This window comes from Rhipicephalus microplus, chromosome 4, assembly GCF_043290135.1.
Source record: "Rhipicephalus microplus isolate Deutch F79 chromosome 4, USDA_Rmic, whole genome shotgun sequence".
Classification (NCBI taxonomy): Eukaryota; Metazoa; Arthropoda; class Arachnida; order Ixodida; family Ixodidae; genus Rhipicephalus; species Rhipicephalus microplus.
This window is the reverse complement of record NC_134703.1, coordinates 115,700,162-115,721,975: the sequence shown is the minus strand read 5'-3', so window position 1 is coordinate 115,721,975 and position 21,814 is coordinate 115,700,162. Positions and strand designations below refer to the sequence as shown.

The following is a 21,814-nucleotide window of genomic DNA, read 5'->3' as shown; positions in this document are numbered from 1 at the left end:
AGAGAGAAGAAGCATTATAGAATGAGGCAAGGAAATCTGCTTTGCTTGGGCTAAAAAGTTACGAATTGGACTGGTCTTGATGAGGCCACCAAGGTTGGCCACCATGGGAGGTTGACGTTCATTCTTGAAAGGTTTGACTGCGACAATACAAATACACAGACGGATACAGTGCCCCGTAACACGTTCTGTGTATGCACTTAGACCTCTCAAGAATGGTCTATCCTGGCTTGAGCACAAAACCAAGAAGCTTCCTCGAAGTGTTGGCCCATGCCACACCTTCGCCCTGCGGCCCCTGTTAACAACGCACGCTAAAGCGTCTTCGTCGCGACGCCTCGGAACCCAGATAGGAAATGAAGGGTTATAACACGAACACATACGCTCAAACTAGTAATAACAGTACACAGCAGGCAAACTGCCCTGTTTCCGACTCGGTCGATACAGGCGTCAGGCAGCCCGAGCGCTGTGTACTTACTCTACACGCCTCGGGGCCCAAACACCGGAACCTCGAACCATTTCGGGCAGTGTGCAGAGCCACGGGTACTGCGTAGATGCATTCCACGGGCGCCGCGCCGACGTTAACCTTACAACGCCACTTTTTTGTTATTGTTATTATCGTTGGTAGTTTCTTTCTGCTTTTTTTTTTTTTACAGCGCGGAGCATCAGGGGACTCGGCGAAAAGAAATTTCAACAGAGCGAAGGAGTCCGAAAAGCAAACCAAAGTAAACAGACAATTTGGAAAGCAGACGGGGGACCACCACGAAGAGCAGAAAAAGGATCTCCGACGAAAAGCCTCCGGCCCACACAGGGCGCGCTGCCTAGTGAGGCCAGAATGATGATAATAAACAGTGCCTCGTAAATGGGGGACAAAAGTGAAACGGTATGGCAGGAGCGTAGAGGAAAGTACATTGGAGCGTATAATGATAATTACAAATGCTATAGCTTTTCCTGTAAACTAACAAAACAAGAACAAAAACCACACAGATATTTGCTGTTTGCATAACCTCACACGTATTTGCCTGGCTGCGAAACGCACTTCAAACGCGAGCGCTATCTTCGGCAACGTTCGGAGCGGTCGAAATCAACGACGCGCCTACACAGGCCATCACTGAACAAACAGCTGCGGCCTGGACATTCCACACAGCGTTCTCAACAACGTGCAGCGCGCATCACCGCAAAAGCATTCAACTTGTTATTCGCAGAGGATCTGCTTCAATTACGGCCACACAACGACACGACGTCGCAGTATACATACAGGAGGTTAAGTACAAACGAACTCACGCCTCAGCAATAAAAGAAAACTCCCTCCGCACTTAAAACTACTTTTTTTGTTTGTTTACTTTGGAATTCACAGAGCAACGCAGTGGCCGGGCCGCAACGAAAGCACGGGAGAGAGTGAAAATGTGGGCCCGGATGCTTCGCGCGTTTCGTCCAGCCACACGAGAAGGTGACGTCACAAATGTCTCCTCCTCACGCAGCTGTCACCGCACTTCTCGGCTTGACAGGCCAGACAAGATGGCAGGAAGGAAAATGGGGAGTGTGTGTGTGTGTGTGTGTGACAGACGGGGTAAGGGGTACAAAAAAGGGGGGAGAGAAGTTGTGAAGAGCAAGTCGTATCTCTCTACGGTAAGGTGCATAGACGCCGGTTATTTCAGAGCGCAAATATACAGCCACGAGCGCGCAACACATCATTTCGCACCACTTCCCTTCGCCGAGAAACACGCGAACAAGCCCTTGCATAGAGATCGTCAGGGCAGAGATGGACGAGACTGTTTTTTTTTTTTTTTGTTTTTTTCGACGGCTATATATATTCTCGCTCCACGACCATGCAAGCGAGGAAAGGACGCTCACCAATGAAACCGGTGCCAAGCACCGGCGCCAATCCGGCGTTGTCGTTCGCCGGCAGCGGCTTAGCGTTGAACGCAAGCCGAGCCGCCACCACCGCCGGCTTCTTCTCCACTCCGCTGGCGCAACAGCGCTCGCCTCTCATGGCACCCGCTAGGCCTTTTCTCCGAAAACGAACATCGCGGCCGAAAATCACAGACGCCGAGGCCAGTAGCAAGGAGAGGACGAAGATGCACTCGACGCGAACGACACAGCGGTGTTGTCACGCGAAACAGACGCGCAGCTCGTCAAATCCCGCGCTGCGCACAATCCGGGCGAAGTCGACACATATTCCGCACAACCGCGCACAGATGGGAGATCCGCTTTCGGCACTACGAAGAGGCGCACCTCTTCTTCTCCGGGTCAGCTTGTCTCCTGCTCGCCTTTAATGCGTGGGCGGACACTGTGAAATAGGCGACGTTGTTATAGTCCGCGGTAGTGGCGGTCCCACAGAACGCAAATTGCGGGCGCACCAGCGCGGGCTCGGCAGATAGAGGAGGGAGATGGATCCGCGCAAATCGAGCGCCGGCACCGATGCTCGCCAAATGCGCCCTCTCCGGAGGAGGATGATGACGTAGAGGAGAGGAAGAGAGTGGGGGAGAGGGGCTAGCAAAATCGGGAACGGCCCGCTCTCCAGCGTGGCTTCGACGCCCTGCTGCTGCTGCTGATGATGATGTCCCTTAATACTTTTGTTGTTTCCTGCGGCCGTTTCTCTCTTTTAACGCTCTCCACTGCGCGGTTCTTTCGCTCTTGAAAGAAACACTGCTCGCGTTTTGCCGACTCGCTCGCAAGAGGCTTCGCTGAGCTCGGAAACGGCGGCGGAAAGGAGCGGCAGCATGACGTCATCCGGACGGGCCCACTCGCGAGCTTCCCGTCTCTTTGCCTTCGTCCTCTTCGTCCGTCCAGGGAGGGGGGTCGACTCCGGCGTCAAGCGCGCTCGCGAGCCTCCAACATCTCACAAACGAGCCACGTGGCTGTGAGGTTTTCCCGCGAATTTTACAACACCAGTTGCTTCTCGCCTCCGTACATTTAACTGGCGCACCTGAGGCCCGCAGAACACGAACGCGTTCGCGCATAACGCGTAGCTCTGGTCGTTAGTTAAACCGCGCCGATCACTGAGCTTAAGCTCATCTGCATTCATCGCGTGCCTCCGCGTAGCGTACTCCGGCGCACCCGACGCACGGTGAAGCGGGGCGTCTGCATTGGAGTCAAGGATACGAGCCGCGTCGGGGCATCAAGAGATGCTGGAACGCAACGTAACCAGCGGATAAGTGGCCTGAAAAGAATGGTTCATTGATTGGCGAGATGCATCGCTGTTACGTAACAGGGCACATGCATGAAACCGAACAGGTGAATCCCGTACATATCATTAACTAAGACCGCCCCAGCGATAAGGGGTCGACAGACGATGAATGATTGTTCGAGCACAACGCAAAAATAGGGCACATTTCTCGCGTCCAGAGACCTTTAGAGCGCCAGCGTCGCTTTATGGGGCACTAGGCGAGGTGCAAAGAGTACACAAGATAAGGGTTAACACTGATGACTATGTGATAAAAGGTCAGGACTATGCGAACGCTGAACGAAGTGAAACATGGCAGCCATACGTTCCTACATGACTCTCCCGGTTTCTCAGTGTTTCGTTTGCTCAACGAGCGAAATCATTAACATCGGGAAGTGGAAAGTGAAAAAAAAAAATACTGCAAAGTCGAACGTGGCGACCTTCTCGTGATAAATTTTCGCTAACTACCAGTACGTTAGTTGTATATACTTAAAATCAATAGTAATAATTGGTGGGATTTGAAGCCCCAGAACCATGACGTGGTTATGAGAGACTGGAGGGCTTAGGAAACCACACTATAGGGGTTTTTTTAACATGTCCCGATGTTTACAAGTACACGGGTCTTGAACATTTCACCCTCCATTGACAACGCAGCCGCCGCGGCCTGGATTCGATCCCCGACCTGCGGTTCACAAGTCACGTACCGCAACCATCGTGGCGTGTTCATACTACAGACCAACGAGAGTGCGTGATGGAGACATTTAAACAAGTGCTATCGCTGAAGTGCCGACGAATACAGGGGTCAAGGACAGAAACGGTATAGCTAGAGATTATACGTTGGAACTTAATCTGTGCCTCTCGAGTTACGATTGTTGGGGTTATAGTCCTGCGTCCCAAAGAGACGACACAATAACGAGAGACGTCGACGAGGAAGGACCGGAAATAATGACCGCATTGGGTTCTTGAGCACCAAAATCGAAGCGCACGGGCCTCTACAGTATATTCCACCGGAATGCGGCCGCCGAGCCCGGGATTCCATTCAGCAACCTCAAGGTCAGCAGTCGAACACCATAACAACACCACCACGGCGGGTTTTCTACTTACAAATCCAAAGAAATGATAAAGATCATTGTTGGGGTTTAACGTTCCAAAACCACCATATGATTATGAGAGACGCCATAGTGGAGGGCTTCGAAAATTTCGACCACATAGGGATATTCAACGTGCGCCTATATCTTAGCACCTCAATCATTTTCAAAGCCTGCATGGAGCGTTCTCTACAGAATTGAGTAAGAACACATGAGTGAAGTCGGTTCTCTCTGTTTCTGAATACGACAACAATGGGAATATACACAGGACAAGGGCTGGATATCTACTGTGTAAGGGATTTTTAGGCAATCCAGAATCATTAGTTAGCTGCCTGCATGCAACCGAAATTCCAGATGAAAGGTCTGTCTCCTCTAGTACTTCCCAGTCTGTGTATACAGGCTGTGCGAGTCATGAAACTGCCAGCTTGGCACAGACCTTGGGCTTCTCTGCGAGTCCCCGTTATGCAGTCAGATAGAACGTCAGAATAAACGCGGCATTTCGCCCTCATATGCGTATGCACAAATCACAGGCTCCAATGGGCACACACTACAAGCAGACGTAAGTCCGGACAGCCCGTGATCGCGCCTTCAAGGGCGGGACTATTTCTTAGGCCGAGGAGGCGGCGATCAGCTACCACTCTTCGGTCGTCATGGGCAAGGCCTTTCGGGGAGTTGTACCCAACTACAGGCAAAAGCGGCTCCACCTACGTAAAACGCGATATATTTGACACAATGCAGCATTCACTATTCGCCATTTCACTCTTATAGAACTGCGAGCTGAAACAAACAAGGGATGCATAGCCCGCTAGCGCGGGCTATTATATACGAGAAGACGACGACGCAACAAGCGCGAGATGGTCGCACGTGTTCCTGTACGCATCCGAAAAAAAACGGCTTTAGACGAAATACTTAAGCTACGCTCTCACAGCAACGACATCTGTCCGCTTGTTCCCACAAATTGGTGGCCCGAACTAGTGCGCTACAGGTCTATGTGTGCGCTGACGTTGTACAACGACTGTATTTTTTTTTTATTTTTTTGAAGGCCGAAGGTAACGAACGAGAAATAAGCTTAGCGCGCACACACAGCGTACAGGCTGTAACTGTTTGACCCACATAGCGACGGCGGGTAAGAAATAGAGAAAGACAAAAAAAAAAAGAACGACACAAGCAGCGCCACTCCCACCACACACTGGCCGGTATATCGCTGCTCAAAGCGTGGCCGGACCGGCTGTGACCGCAGTGACGCAACACGCAGGCGCGCATATACATACTCGGAAGGAAGAAGCAGCAGTTCTTCCTCAACGTGGGTCACGTAAAGCCAGCAGTCGCGCCGCTTCAGCGAGCACAACGCAAACAGATAGCCGCGTCGGTGTTTGTCTAGCGATATGCAGGAAGTGACGCGTCCGCCAAGAAGCCTCGTCAGGCATTCTGCTGGCAAGTTGGTCGGGCGGACCAAAGACCGCGTTGCCAGCCGGAAACAGCGTCTTTCAGTGCGCGCGTAAACCTCAGGCATGTTGCCAAAAGGGAAACAAACATGATACATCTGTGTATACATGTGCCAGAGGGCAGACGTAAAAAGTGGGTTATGTCTACGTGCAATATGCCACAGCTCCGAAGGTCGGTACATGTTTCGGTCAGCAACGTCCGCATTCAAGAGATGTTAATGCCAAATGACACATTATGGCTAAAAACAGAACACCGACGTCGACGGCGACCTAAATAAAGTGAAACGTGGTAGAAGAGAACCAACTAGCCCAGTCTCACATTTCTATGTACAGAGAAAGTTAATGCTTTAGAACTTAAAAACGTCATTATTGTTGTGTGCAGCACTTTAATAACCAAAAGCTCAAGGTAAATGTAAGCCATTAAGTGCGATTCTAGCGCTATTCAGGAGTGAGCCTGGCGGTGGAGCAGCCTATCGGTTTACTAAGTCACAACTCGACCACTCGCTGAAAATTAATAATATTAGCAACAAAATCATAATAGGAGTTCGATGTCAGACGTAAAAAAAATCCTACTTGTGATCATATCCGATATCTGAAAAAAAAGAAAATGATGCTACAGGTGGTTGAAAAGTTTCGTTTTCCCGCATTCGCGTGGCTCTGCGGGCCGCTTGTGCAACACGCGCTTCGTTGAGCCTATAGTTTCGATTTCGAGAAGTGCGTCACTGACGTTCGCTCGTTTGCGAGACTATAGAGAACCGAGCGCAAAACGACGCATTCAACGTGCCTGCGATGTGGTCGGCTCTGCTTACCGCCACACCATGACGTTTTGACACGGGAATTCACCACCACTCCACTGAGATGTCCGACAGCTAAAAGAAGTGACCGTAAAGCGTTACGACGGCTCGCTTAGAGGCCGCGCGCCACTTTGACGGTGCCACGCGTGTGAGCACCCGTGAGACGCGATCATACCTTGTAACAATAAGCAGTGAATGGGCTATGGAATGCCCTCTGAACACTCCCACTAGCGACTCGCCATTCGTCTTTTGCCGTCCCTCTCATAACCATTTGCTAACCCAGAGTCGGCAGTGATAAGCAAATGCCCGACGCACACGAATCGGTAAATGAGCCTATCAAGACAACTGGTACAGCTGTAATGCGTGCGAAAAATTCAGTTCCTGTGGCACACGTATATATGTTGCTGATGCGTGCTCCTGTCGTACAACGCAATACTACTACCTGATTTAAGCATATCTAGCAGTTTTCACATGTACAATGCTACATACGCCTTTACTAGTATCTCTATATTAAAACACACAGCTATCCGGAAGCTGCAAACCACTCACGCTGAACCAGCTATTGCGCCAGCTGCCACTAAGCCGGCTCGTCCGGCCATTAAGTCTTAAAGACCATCCTGAATGTCCCGTTCATTTGCGTGAGGTCTAGTAAGACCATCCCACTTTGATTTCTCAGCTTATCTTGCTCTAGTCGAGTCTGCTTTGTAGCAAACGTATACATAAAAATAACAACACATTACAAGGAACCCTTGAAGGACGAAACACCCCTGCACAAACCGAGCTATCTTAGTCAACTTCAAGCCACAACCTCCCAAACTACCATTGCAAACTCGACGACGGTCTTTTTAGAAGGCCGTGAGACCTCGCCGAACCACAAAAACGCGGCGCAATAAAGCCGCGAGCAAGGCAGTCTGTATGGGAAAAGGAGGCGGAGGTGCCGTGCCGACAGGTCGACTCTGACAAATCGGTCGTCATCCATCCCAACGCACCCGCAGGCACGGCGTAATGGCACCGCGACGCCGAAGTGCATCAACAAAGGCGCCGAATAACCAATTCACGGCTTCTAGGCCTGTGTGAACGCTTCAGAGCGTGTGAGAGGGTGAGGGCACGCGCAGGAAAGGGAACGAACCAGCAGGCGGCGTGGGATGTTAGATTTGCTCCCGAACGCCCAAAGAGTTACGCATATATAGCAGTGACTGATGCACAGAGGGGACCACGCTGCGCATCTATACATGCGGTAAACAAGCGGCGAAGGCACGACGAGGTTTATATACGTAGAGACTCCTCCGTTGGAGCATATAGCAATAAGTTATAGCCGTACACCACTAAAGCAGCGGCGCCACTCCGTTGGAACTAAACTGGGGCAAGCGTGGGCACGCGCCATTTGGGACTCGGCGTATGGAACGTATACACACAAATACGCAAGGCGGCATGCTGCAGATGGCAGGGGGCGTTTCTCGTTTAGTTCCGGGCGCTGCGTCAAGGTGAACGCACGGAACGGCCGTGTGCGCGCAAGTACACACACAAGCATGCACACACACAAGCGTCGTTTGAGAAAGCGGTTCCCTTCTTCCGCAGGCGCGGTGTGGAGAGGAGAGAACGAACAGGAAGGGGCCGTACCTCCACTCGGACAATAAGAGAAGGACAGCTCTCTGTCGCGAGCTATAGTGTTTGTACCTGCACCTCGCCCCACATTTAAAAAACAGAGCACGCATCACATTTGCGCAACACACGTGCATCTTTACAAGTGCGATGAGCTGCGATCAAGATGTAAGAGAGTGCGGATCCAGAGGCGTTCCAGGAAATGCGGCAATTAGGAGCGTCGTCCCGCCAGTTTCATCTCTTCATGTGCCCTTCGTAGGGAAACGAGCGAGAATCATGTCTCTCTTACCTGAACGAGATACGCATCTTTAGCGGTCCCGCTGCCTCGAATCATACGCTTTTTTTTCCTTTGTTGAGACGTTGGGCGCCTTTGCATTCGTATAACGGACGAATAGACTCCGTGGAAGCCCGCATTTCGTCTCTCCCGTTTGGAGACCTGCAATGAGGAAGCCCTATTTTTTTTCACCGTGGCTCTTTAGCGTGCGAAAGTAAGGACAATTCGTTGGCAGCCGGACGCTCTAGGAAGCATTTTCCCATCCTCGCTTTCAGAAGCACCGTGGAGCGTCTCGTGGAGGAATCTGTTTCACACACGGAGTTTCCTCGAACGGTCGGTCGAGAGTGCGAACAGGGGGTCGCTCGTGCTGCCCCCGCTACAGGGATGCGATGCAAACGATATATCGGGATGCGCAGACAGAGGCGACGGAATCGTACAAGAGGAGCGTGTTTACACGCGCATGCATAATATCCCGCATTAAATGAGGCTGTACTTCTGCGATATTTCCTTCAGTGCGCCTCCTTCTCACTCATGCTATGCCCTCCCCTCCCCTTTCGTTTGCTTCTGTGTGCTTGCGAGCAGCTTCAACGTTTTTTTTTTTTTTATTCCAGAAATTTTAACACGCGCGCGGAAAAGCTACGTTAACATTTCACCAAGAATACTGGCCCTGTGTACTTGCACAATATCTTACTCTACCGAAATTTTATAAGTATGAAGTGCTGAATATAGAATTAGGCATATATATAATGCTTCCGTCAAAAGGATGCGCACATGTCACGGATTAGCTCAAAGAAGCACATATTTAACAGTACTACAAAGTAATCTGATCTCTGTCTCTCTCTTATCAAATACGACGAAGACGAGTCGTCTTTGCAGTGTGGGTATTGAGTACCCACACTGCAACAAAGCACCGGCGTTTATGAGAACACTGCAGGCTCTCCCCAAGCCCGGTACTACATGTAACGTTTTCTAGAGAGGAGTGGGAATTCTATTGAGGCGACTTTTTTCACGTGGAAGTTCGAGCTCGCGCCCCATTTTCGACAACAGGGTGTATACGTGCACCCGGCTGGTCGCTTTTGCGCCGGTAATCGCCAATTCACGCGAACGCACTCCACCCGAATCGGAGCAGCTTAGAGCAATCCACGGGCACATATATCCGGCAGTCATAAACTCTAAAATCTGCGAGGTGAGAAGAACGGAAGTAAATTTGCCACTCTCCCACTCGCATCCGCTTCCGGCGGCTTAGCCAATCAAAGAGAGGCGAAGGCGAAAACACAGCGATATATATATACCCATAGCACACGCGTACTCTCGAAGTCACGTACAGAGCAGCCTCGCTGACAGCCCAGCACGGTTTCCGCGACGACGGATATGGCCGAGCAGTATTTTGGTCTCAGTGCATCCGGGCGGGCCTGAGCTTCCTGCGCGAGAACCCGTGAAATTTATGGCACCGACACGGCACCCACACACAGCCTTTCTGTCGCTATAGTGCTCCCACTGTTGCTGGTGTTGACGCCCTCCATGCGGCGCACTCGAGGGAAGTGCGAAACGATGGTTTACAGCGCTTACGTCGCTCAAAACGAGAAATCTGTCGCTACTGTGGAAAGAACACAGAAAAAAATGAGGTGCTCGACCTATCTCGCGAGATATATCCGTCCCTCGCCGGGATATCGATTTCAGTACGCGCTTCGATTGGCCTGCTACAAAATGAACGGCATGCCTCGAACCATTTTTCACGCCATACGTTAAACAGATCTCGTGTATGCGCCATGAGGACGGCTGAAGGGCAAGGAAGAAAGAGAAAACGTTACCGGACACTGCACGTCGCGTGGAATCTAAGGTTGAAGATACACAGTGACTTGGCCTTTTTTTTTTTTGTAAGGAGGTGAGAGGGGCAATTTAACCCTCTAAACTTCTCCCTCCATGGCTACGCCAGCGCCGAATCGCGAGATTGATGAGGCCGAACAAGAAGAGACGTCCAGTGCTGCATTACTATTCTTTTTTTTTTTTTACTTGACGGAAGAAAACAGGGCCGCAAGGAGGAACAGCAGACTTAATTTTTATTATCATTATTATTCAACTTGAGTAACTGCTGCGTCGATCGACGGAATGTAAAGTACTCCAAGTGCGACCAACATTTCAGACGCGATGTCTGCACGTCCAGTTCCCAGCGGCACAAAGGGATGTGGTCACAAGTGCAGTTACGTCGCGCCGTATAACGCCGACCTGCCCGACATCGCGTGGTTGTAATTCGCGACAACGTAGCGACTAACCACGACGTGATCTAGCACCTACATCTATTACACCGAAAGACCTCGGGCTTCGTACGATTACAACGATCACTGCATTGTTTGTCACTCGCTGCACTCCACTGCTGTCCCATGAAATGAAAACGACTGAAGTGCCCATATAATTACACAATCATGACTCAGCCTGTAGCTGCGCTACTTTTCTTCTATAGATGACCTTCCATGGCGGCAATAGGGATCAAGAAAAGTTTCCGCGTTTGAAGAAATCTTAGAGCGTTTGTTTGTCCACTCAAATATGCCACACTCCGCATTCTCTAAAAAAAAAAAAAAAACACGGCCGTGTACCGAAAGCCAAACGATCTCCACTCCTCCGATACTGAGTGAGATGCTGTCGTGCAGAAAATAAGGACGTCGAACCCATAAGAGAGCTGATAACAGGGGTCGCTGTGGCAAAGCAGCGGGCGTAACGGGGCAACCGCTTTCAAACTGCGCATGAAATTCGCACTTCACCATTTAACCCTGACGCAACGCACGCCGTGCACTCTCTCCCACACACGTAGAAAAACTGCGTGCACGCAATGCACGCGCACAGTAACAGCCACTGCGTTTTCGTAACAGGCACGCAAAAGCGCATACAAACATTGGTTTCAACGAGAAACTCTTAATTACCTAAAAAAATGTAAGCGAGAAGCTGCACGGTTTAAACAAGAACAACAAAAAACACAACCGTAAAGCGTGCATCGTCGTGCAGCAGAGTATACCCGACCGCGGCCGGCTCGCTTCCGTGCATTTCTGCATCTAAATTCGCGCATTCGTTCTTACTCGCTGTAATGGAGCTCAAACTAGCTGCCCGGGCTCCGAGGAGTCAACACAGGCAGGTTACGCGTCATTCTCAAGGGCGACTCCACAAGTCGCACGGAAACGGAATAATGGTTGACCTGAGCATTAAGCACGTTAGTTACCGCACAGTTAACGCCCACTGTAGGCCAATTAGCAACCGACGCGTTAACGACGACAGCGAAAACAATATACTGGATCGTTTGAAAACAGACGTATACATAGCGGGAACAAACAACCATCGTGCGTGACTGAAGCAGGACGGTTTGCGAGAGATCGAACAGCGCGGGTCGCCGATCACAACGCGATAGAACAGAGAATAGGCGTCGCCACTACTCGGATGCAGCGATGGTACGCGATATAATCACCCGGAAGCGCGCCACGGAAGGCGCCCAGCAGAATATCTCGAATTAGACACAGACAATCAAAACGCGTGCCATACAGAGGTGGCCCGACGCGGCGCACTCTATGATGACGTCACCTGTGCACGCGATGTGGACAGAATTACGGTTGCCCACAAAGTAAAAAAGGATACGGCGCCCCGGAAGAGCCCAGAACGGTGCACAAGCCCTCTGGCGACACACACTGGTACATACGGTGGTATGCGTACAGAGTCCAAGCCCGGGGCTCTTTCCCTGAATATAAGACGACGTCTTGGCGGGCGTCCTCTGGTGGGGAAAGGGGTCTAAATTTGGGCATCAGGCTCGCACGACGCGCGCGCCGAATAGACGTCCCGACCTGAAGGCGCTCGTTTCATCAGCCGCGCGTCGCACTTGTCTGTGCACCTGTTGCCGACAGCACAGGGGCACGCGCTGACGTTGAATGGCTGTTTTTGGAAGGCACCCCCCCCCCCCCCCCCCCACTGCACGGGTCATTTCATTCAACACGGCAAGTACGTAGCAGTATATATAGATGCGTCCAAATGCGTCGGTGTGCCACAATTTTTAAAGACGGGATGAATTGAGTGAATTTTGAGGTTATACGTTCCAAAACCACCATATAATAATGAGAGACGCAAGACGGAATGATGTAACAGACTAAAGTACTCAGATGGAAACGCGTGGGCATGAAGCCTTCATGTTTGATGCACCGTTTGGCACTGCGGGCTTAACCTATATACAATTTGCGTTTATAGTGATCCGATTCACGAATTCTCACTAAAAAGAAAGAAAAATCACCAGTTTGAGAGGAGGCGGTGGCCCTTAAATACACCGTTGATGCCATCGTAGCACCCTCCTTGCTAACAACCCCCTCCCGATCTCCGTTAGCTTGCTGCATCGCGAGCAGTAAGAAGCGCCACCCTCACAACGAAGTTGCTCGGAGGCCGCAAATAAAGATTTCAACTGTCCAACACTCAACCCTGTTACGCTAACCACAACAGTGCACAGCTTTGTCGAGTAAGCAGGTCTATAAGCACGTCCCAGATGTGCACCGTGGGAAACGCCCGACATCACAACGAGAGGGAGAGAGAAATCAGAGCTGCCTGTTCCCAACACCACTCACAGATTTGCCCCGCAGCTCACCGAGACGACGTCGTCGGCGCGGGCGGCGAATTACATCACGCACCCCCCTCCCAGCGGCCCCGTTTCTCAAGTGGCCAACGGCGCCACGCATCACAAGCACGCAGCGATGCACATTGCAGTCTGACGACGACCCGCAGGAAAAAGGGCAATAACGAGACGCATATATACGCGCGCAAGGTCGCGGGAACGTGCGCGCCCGAGGCGGCGTCGCCGCCGGCGATTCCCACACAACGCAGCGAGACACACAACTCACATCGAGACACGTACACACACACAGTGTAGCGGCAGCGAGTGCAAAGACAACGGAAGGCGTGTCTTCCAGCGACGCGAAGCCCCGTGCTTCCTTCTGGCATGGCTGCCTACGGCTTTTCCATGGGCGCGACGAGTGCTGCGTAGTGTAGTATTTACAAACCACCCTACAAGCGGGATCGTGGGACGAGCAAACTGCCTGGTTATTCATACTGCCGCCGCCGACGAGGTCAGAGCCTTGAAGTTCACGAGGATAGTAATAGCGCGAGAACAGAACGACGACAAAGAGACAGGAAGGACACCTCATCGTTCTGTTCTCGCGATAACTATCGTCATGTCATACAAACTATAGCCCGAACTGCCACACTTGGAGTTCAATTCCGCCACCCGGTTTAAGTTGGCTACTCGATACGGAGCTCGGAGACACGAGTGCGCCGCTCGGCTTGGCACTCGACACTATCCAGATGTGATTGCGATAAACGGGAAGTGCGGGTTAACCGCCTGTACTGACTAAATTGCCTGCACTACACACGGTCAGGCTCGGTGTCGCCATTTGCACTCCCTCAGTGTCTGCCCCCGTTTGAATAGATTTCAATTAGAAAACTCGAGTGTTTACTGGCCCCAGAACCCACGTGTGAGCTTTGCGGTGGCTTGAGATGAAGAAACGTCATGAATGCGAGTCCCACATGTCAACAGAATTGGGTTATTTCGTTTCAGCTGTCGTGTACACGGTTACATTTTTTCAAGCCGTTTCGTTGTATTTGCCCCTGCGTTACACTTTTCACACAAGTTCCGGCTGTTCAAAATATTGGGGAGAAAAGTCTTTAGGAGGTAAACAGTACATAGCTCGCGCATCATATTTACAGAGGCGGAAGCGCAAGCAAACGTCGCTATATACATCAAAGCGCTCGCGTGATAGCGTCCAACCCCTCTACAGCGAAATCACGTTTAGAACGAAAAATTCGCTCACAACCCAACTATAGCGTGAGCGTAACGATGTTCCGATACTCGCATGGGCGTTACGTTAAGCATTCCGAATGTTCCAAGCACACCTTTATGAAAAGTGCTTCACTGTGCCCGCATGCAGAGCAGATATTCGAGAACAGCGGGCCACCTTCAACGGGACGTATACGAAGCGGGAATCCAGAACGCCTACACTTCGAACTCCAAAAACGCCTGCCGAGCACGAAGACGCACGAAGGCGTCAATTACAGGCGCATCGGTGCACATGCGCAACTACAGGATGCAGGTAACTCGCGATTTATGCGCGCAGCGTCGAAAAGTTTATTGAAACATTAGCGTACAGCAAAACGAGTGAAACGCGGGAACAGGGCCAAGTGCAATCATCATGCACGTGCCTGCATCTATGTTCCGCTATTCCTATTAGCATCTCTAGCAATTATGAAAAGCCAGGCACACCTACCATCCCGCAAGCGGATTCCAGTGTTGATCGACCCGTTAATAGCCAGGTATCTTCCTCAGTTCAATTTGACCCACTGTGCGGATGCACACCGTGTAATTGCTTAATAAAATTACAGATCGCACTTCTTGCTAAGGACAATCTGTGACGTCCTCCGGCGTGTCGTTAACGCACACGTGACCACGTCGTCCAAGCAGGCCATCTTCGTAACGACCCTGTGGCTCACCACAGCTCCACTTTTTGGGGCGGCAAATTAGCCCGCACAATAATCGAGTACCCCGTTACGCGTCCCTCCCTGAGGGCAAGCCCCCACTTCGCTCGACACACAATGCGAGGCACGCCTGCAATGCAACGATGAGCCCTCAGTGTACGCACATCCTCCTCCGCTAATTCTGCGCCACTGCGACGACACGCGATGAAGAACAACAAAACAAACAAGGCGCAAGGAAATGCAGCGAGCAGTGGGAGGCTAGGCTGCGCGTGCCTGCGGCCGCAGACTCCGTAATCACTAATCCAATCTAGCGAGCAGCCGCAGCGGCTAATTCAGGCGCGGTTCTTCTTTTGTCTACATGGCCAAACTCCTCGCGTCGTGGCTGTGCCGAATCCCCCGTGCACACGCGCGTATACGTGAGTGCAGGCCAGGCGTGTCATCCCGTGGTTCGGCGGCGGATGGCCCGGAACAAAGGCGAAATCAAGGCCGCCCCAGATATGAGCCGCGCGCTCGCGCAGGATGGCCACCCGAAATCGGCACGGAAGTGACTCCGCGGTCGAGGCGCGCTCTATGCTGGTCGACGAGGGCGCACAAGTGCATCGCACGATGTCGCTATGGGTGTATATAGTTAACGTGGCACGATGACCATTTCGACCGAAACAACGCGTCGAGCTTCAAACATTTTAGAATCGTGTCGTAAGCAGGGACACGTGTTTTTTTTTTTTTTGAGCATCCGTTGCGGTGGAACAGGCGGAGGCGGGAATAAAGTACATGTAGATAATGAACAAGTTGTTCTAAGTTGATGTGCACCACATGTCAATTCTTACATTCTCATGCATAATCACAAGTGCCCAATGAAGCAACGTATGTACGTTCCTGCTTCCGCCATCTAATTCATTCATTCATTCAATCAATCAAATAAACATCAATATAATAACTACAAAAATAATTTCTAGCGTTTCAAGGGTGGGAGGAGAGAAATTGCACCGTATGCATGCCAATAAACTAAAAAAAAGCACCTGCAAATAATGTGTTGTTACCCTAACGATCGCTCTATTGTTACTTTTACCATTTTTTGTGAGACCCCCTACCCTATAATTCTCCGGCCCTGAGAACAAATAGAAGAAATAAATCATAGCGCCCAAACAAAATCAGGGTCATTTCCTTCGTTTATATAACGCACGCACTGTACTGCGAAGGAGCAGGTCGAATCGTACGCTGACTAACCACTTATTTTCATCCTCTCCAGCTTTCTATTAAACAATCATCTGTGTCATACACGGCAAACCTCGTAGGCGGGCCTGCTTACAGAGATGAAACGCGAACACGTTATCGCCAACCAGTTTTCGCACACACGGGCCAAGTTGACAGATAAGAGGGGACTTTCTTCTCCGAGAGAAAACTCACAGTGGCGAAACGCCACGGCGCGCCAGCATCTCGCGCGACGAACGAACCGACCGTCGCCAAAAAGTCACGCACACATGCGCACGCGCCGCGATCATCTAGCCCGCAGTGTGTGAGCTAAGAGCAGCGGAGGGGCCAACCGAAAAGGTCGCTCGTGTGGCGAACCGCCAGAAGGACGCTGCAGGGAAGTCACATGAGCGCGGATCAAGGCCGGTTGAGCAAACGCGTCATCGTTGCATCTTCGTAAATTGCGTGCAGTAGGTCGTATGTCGCATAAAGGGCACGCAAGGTCGGGAATTGGAGCGCACAAGACTAAAAAAGATGCCGGAACCCATCTCGGCTGCGATGGCACGGCAATGCAACGAACGTTTATTCTGCTGCTATGCGAGTTGCGGCTCTGTGCAACGCGACCTCGGAGACAAACTAGGGCATCAAATTCTATCCCGCTGAGACACCGAAATATTCCGACAAAACGGCTTTGTATGTTTATCGCTACTAATATATTGCGATTACGGGAATGTCGAACCGACTTTGTAGAAACATCGAAGTTGAGATACGTGAAGACTAGGCATGCGCCCTCATGTTTAGCGGGGCAAGCGTCCGACGAACGTCGTTCGTAATTCTGTGCAGCGTGCAGGCAGAAAAAAACTGGGGCTCCGAAGACGAGTCCCTCCAGCTGAGAAGTCATAAGTGCATTAATTCCTCCGTCAGTCCCGTATGTTACGGTGTATACCTTCTTTCCCCTTTTTGACCACACCATTCACGTCATGGTTTGATATGATCAACGTGATGCAGAATTAAAAAAAATTACTCTTCTACAGCTATAACTTCTTTCTTGTTTCGCGCTCGAAGAACAATTGAGGAGGAAAACTTGACCTGGGCGCGAGTGCATGCTCAATGTGCTTGAGCCGGCTATGTTATACGTGATTTCTCCTGCGTTACGCCAAGCGACCACGACAGCGTGCGATCACATCATACGACAGCCCGGCCAACCAAAGTGCTCCGCACTTAACAAAAATAGCAAAGTTCATTCAGACCCGCCATTATTGGTGCACTGGTGGCCGGTCCCCCGTTGGTTACGTGCTCATAGAATATCGTCATGAATTTACACGAAGTGCACGAGGCTGATGGTTATCACACGAAGCTGTGTGTGTGTGTGTGTGTGTCTGTGTGTGTGTGCGTGTGTGTGTGTGTGTGTGCGTGTTGCTGTTGTTGTTGTTGTTGTTGTTGTTGTTGTTGTTGTTGTTGTTGTTGTTGTTGTTGTTGTTCCATTTAGCAAGCAGGGACACATTTACATAAGCGAGCGTCTGCGCTCACCAGGAACACAGTCTTGAGCAACGGTTATCGCGACCGGGGTGACCACTCGGGAGACACACGGCCTTGAATGTTCGCTGAGGGATATTACGCGCAATTTATATTCGCAGGAACCACCACCGTCTCGAAAGAGAGAGGAAGACGGAAAAACATTATTCCTAATGTCGGCGGCATGTCTGCCCTTGGTGAACTAACTGCCCGTGTCAGCGGGATCATGAACTGTCGTAAGCATATTCGCAATTGTGAAATTGATTACCGGAACACAATTATAGCAATAACTGCGCCCCTATGTGAGCCCACACGCAGTGAAAGTGTCTTTTCTTTAATGAAGAACAGCGTATGCATGTTGTCACGTTTTCCGTAATTTAATTTCGTTTTCACACCACAAGGCACAACCTGTGAGCAATAAAATAAACTGCTTGAAACACCAAGTACGTACATCAGCCTTGAAAGCAACACGAGCTTTTCCACGATTATTGAAGGAAACATCACTGAGCGACCGCACCGCACTGAAACCCTGCAATGTGTGTGGTGTGGTGTCTGCAGATATTCTCTCTCTTACTCCCTCCTTCCCCCCTCTTCCCACGTGTAAGGTATAGCAAACTGGACGTAGTCTACAGTTGACCTCCAAACTTTTCACAGGCTTCTCCCTCAATATATATATATATATATATATATATATATATATATATATATATATATATATATATATATATATATATATATATATATATATATATATATATATATATATATATATATATGGGAAAGAAGTGTATACTTAAGGGCTCGTTTTTCCGTGTTTTGACAAAATAATAATGAGATCTAGCAGACAGTAATGCCAAGGAATGTATAGGGGAAGTTATTAGAACCAATGGAATGTCAATAAGAAAAAAGAAAAGTGGTTGAAAAAATAACAAGTCGAGAGCAGGAATAGAACCTACGACCTTCGAATAACGCGTTCGATTATATATACGAGGAGCTGTGGTAAAATATTGGCTAGATATAATCAGTCAAATAGAATACGGTATGCAATATAAAGCTTAAGTCCTATCTATCTTTGGCAGCCGTACTTAATTCGTGTTTTAGGGGCGAAGCTCCTTATCGCGTGGCTTGTACGGCCACGTTGTGGGTAACCACCCCTCGTTAAATCTTGAACCGGCCATAGAGGGCGGGGCGGTACTTGAACTATACGCTGAAAAATGCAAATGGTACTTCACTAAAGGGCGTTACTTTAGAAAAGAAAGATTGACGTCAGACGTCACACGTAAGGAAATAGAGAGAGAGAGGGAGAGAGATACGATCGCGCGACTACGATGGCGTGTTCTTCGGCGGCGCCGTACGCCAGGGGGCGCTCTATAGTACAATAGAAGCGCCGTTTTGGTGCGCGACAGAGAGTGGACAAGGCTGCTGAGCGGCGTGCGCGCAGGGCGGCGGCGGCTCGCGCTCGAAGAAGGGACCTTGACGTGCGGGCGCGCGAGGCAGAAGCGCGCCGCGAGCGCTTAGCAGTACAACGGGACGCCGCTGGGACGCCGAAGCGGCAGCGGCGTGCGGACCCGCCTTCGCCCCACTCTCCATCATTCACCCCATGGATATGCTGTCATTTTTTTTCTTGTAACTATTCATTTATTATTATTATTATTATTATTATTGTTGTTGTTGTTGTTGTTGTTGTTGTTGTTGTTGTTGTTGTTGTTGTTGTTGTTGTTGTTGTTGTGTTGTTGTTGTTGTTGTTGTTGTTGTGTTGTTGTTGTTGTTGTTCAGTGCAGGCTCAAACTACCACAGCCGTAAACCTAGCACTAACACGACGTTACCAGAACAATTATTGAGCGCAAAGCACGACGCGACATGTACACCTGCTAACTTGACGAGTGGCTCTATACTCCATGAACCAAAACAGAAACAGCGCGTTGAACGGGCGCCAAAGCAGCATTGGTCGCGGGGGCCTTGCGGTTCCATCAACGATGACCTCCGCGCGCCGCCTTCAATTCCAGATCAGATCGATCGGAGATTACCGGCCGGGTTCACGTCTAGTGCGGTCTCTCATAATTGATAGGGGTTGCTTGCGCCATCTGACTCCTGTCTTTCTCGTATCTATCCGTATGTATGTATGTATGTATGTATGTATGTATGTATGTATGTATGTATGTATGTATGTATGTGCACGAGGATCCCCGTAGCGAATTCAGATTGCGTTACTGAGAGTAACCGTTTTACTACACATCTCGATCCGTGCCACACAGCGAGCGAGAGGTTGTGTGCTGTCGCGTCAGTTAACCATAAAACAGCACCAACCAGATCGGCCTGTGGCCGTCCCCGGGATCGCTTTCCGCGCTGTGACCGTCTGAACGGCAGTTTCGCAGAGTGGTGATTTGACATTGTAGAGAACAATGGCTCATGTATTTGTACCCCTATAGACGGCGGCATGTATACAGACTGCTCTCATCGATGACCGGACGACAAAAGTGTACACCCCCTTCGCTGCACGCATCTGACGCCTAGTCGTACACTTCCTATGAGAAAGTGAATGTGAGAAATGGCAGAGTCCACATAAATATTGTGCGCAGAAAAAGAACAGCCTGTACGTTGCTAAGGAAAGACCTCGCTATTCAAGCACTAATTTATTTTCCTTCAAACCATGGGTCTCAAGCAAATATGAGTTTATACGCCATCGCGGAACGGCAGGCAGAGGGCCGAAAAGTGTTCGACCGAGAGTGTGGAAAGCTAAACACCCGTTAACCGGATGTGTACCCACCAAGTTCTAACTGTCCTGCGTAAGTAATGACCGAGCTCAGAGATTGAGGATATGGTATACCATTAATGAACGAGCTAGCTCTGTTGTGGTCATACGACCACGACCAGACAACACGGTCGACCAGCGTCGCCGAGCTGTCGCATAGGGTCGTTTGGGATGTGTAATTAGAAATAAACGTGAGTACATACGGATTTCACAAATACAGGAGAGTCATCGTTTTATTATGATGATGACATGAAAGGAGGCGGAACCTGTATAGTCAATCTAAATCACGCCTTTAGTTCTGTGTCCCTTCATTGAACCGTACCGATGAAAAATGTATTATTATTATTATTATTATTATTATTATTATTATTATTATTATTATTATTATTATTATTATTATTATTATTATTATTACCATCATCGTCATCTCTCACAGGGGTGCCTATCATATTCATCGGCAGCAGCCTTATTGCTACACCCTTTGCAGGCCGTCAAAGGCACATCCCACGTTTCTCCGACCAACTCGGTCCCGTGCTTGTATGGGCCCCGTTAGCCCCGCAAAGTATCACCTGCCGAACTAACCTCCTGCCTCCCCATCTGGCGATAGATATATTTACCCTGAAGAGATGAGGAAAAGGAGTATGTCTACTAGTGACCGCACACCCGAACGAGCTGAAGCAATTAGAAAAAGATTTACGCGGAGCGTATTTGAGAGGTTTTCTTAGATCACAAAGAGCAGTTTGACAGTATACCTCGAAAGAGAAGAGCACAACAGCTGCATCTTACCGGTAGTCACCGACGGCATAGAAACCTGGAGGCTTCTGAAAATGGTTCCATTCAAATTGAGGACGACGCAGCGAGCGATGCAAGGTAAAGAAGATATGTGTAACTTTAAGGTAACAACAATTGCACGTCGAGGAACGAACGGGCGTTAAAAACATCCCATAACCGTGCCTATAACTAACTGACTCTAATCGACCCTGACTTTCGAGTAGCTTAAACCACGCGGTAAAATACACATTCAGCTAAGTCAATAGCGAAATTCAAAGATATATAAGCCCTTCGAAATATGGCGAAACCTTGCAAGTTTTCTTGCCCACATCCAAGAAGCCTTGTAAGACCCACTATGAACGATGTTTTGGAGCAAGGAGGCATGGACGGTACAAGCAGGAGGTTCTCTTTGGTGCACTGGAGCTTGTATTATACACTCCCTTATCAGCACTTGTAAGTGATCAGCAGGAGAAGCTAGATTCGACCAAAGACACACTTTCTCTTCTTGTTCGTATAGTGCACCCTGTTCTACGAATGAACAACGATATCCCTGCAATTACCCCACACAGCTGCGGAAAACCTGACTACGCATACGACGAAAGCCAAAGAAGAGAAAGAGAGAGAAAGAAAAAAAGAAAGAAAAATTGTCAAGGTGCAACCAAGCGGCTCAGCGCAGGACTGCAGTGGCGATAGTACACAAACACGAAGTACAGACCAGACCACGTCGGTGTAA

The 21,814-nt window shown here is 49.9% G+C and overlaps 1 protein-coding gene across 5 annotated transcripts in view; it reads right to left on the bottom strand.

The window, feature by feature from the left end:
• LOC119172319 (uncharacterized) overlaps positions 1-21,814 on the bottom strand; it is a 97,496-nt gene that overhangs the window by 62,697 nt on the left and 12,985 nt on the right. For 4 of the 5 annotated variants that reach the window (XM_075893586.1, XM_037423373.2, XM_075893587.1 and 1 more), the window contains exon 1: positions 1,849-2,355. The exons of the other annotated variant lie outside the window; for it this stretch is intronic. In XM_075893586.1, coding sequence (XP_075749701.1) covers positions 1,849-1,987 — 139 coding nt within the window. In that variant the 5' untranslated portion in view covers positions 1,988-2,355. Of the gene's footprint in view, positions 1-1,848; positions 2,356-21,814 lie in introns of those variants that run through there. 5 annotated transcript variants of the gene reach the window in all.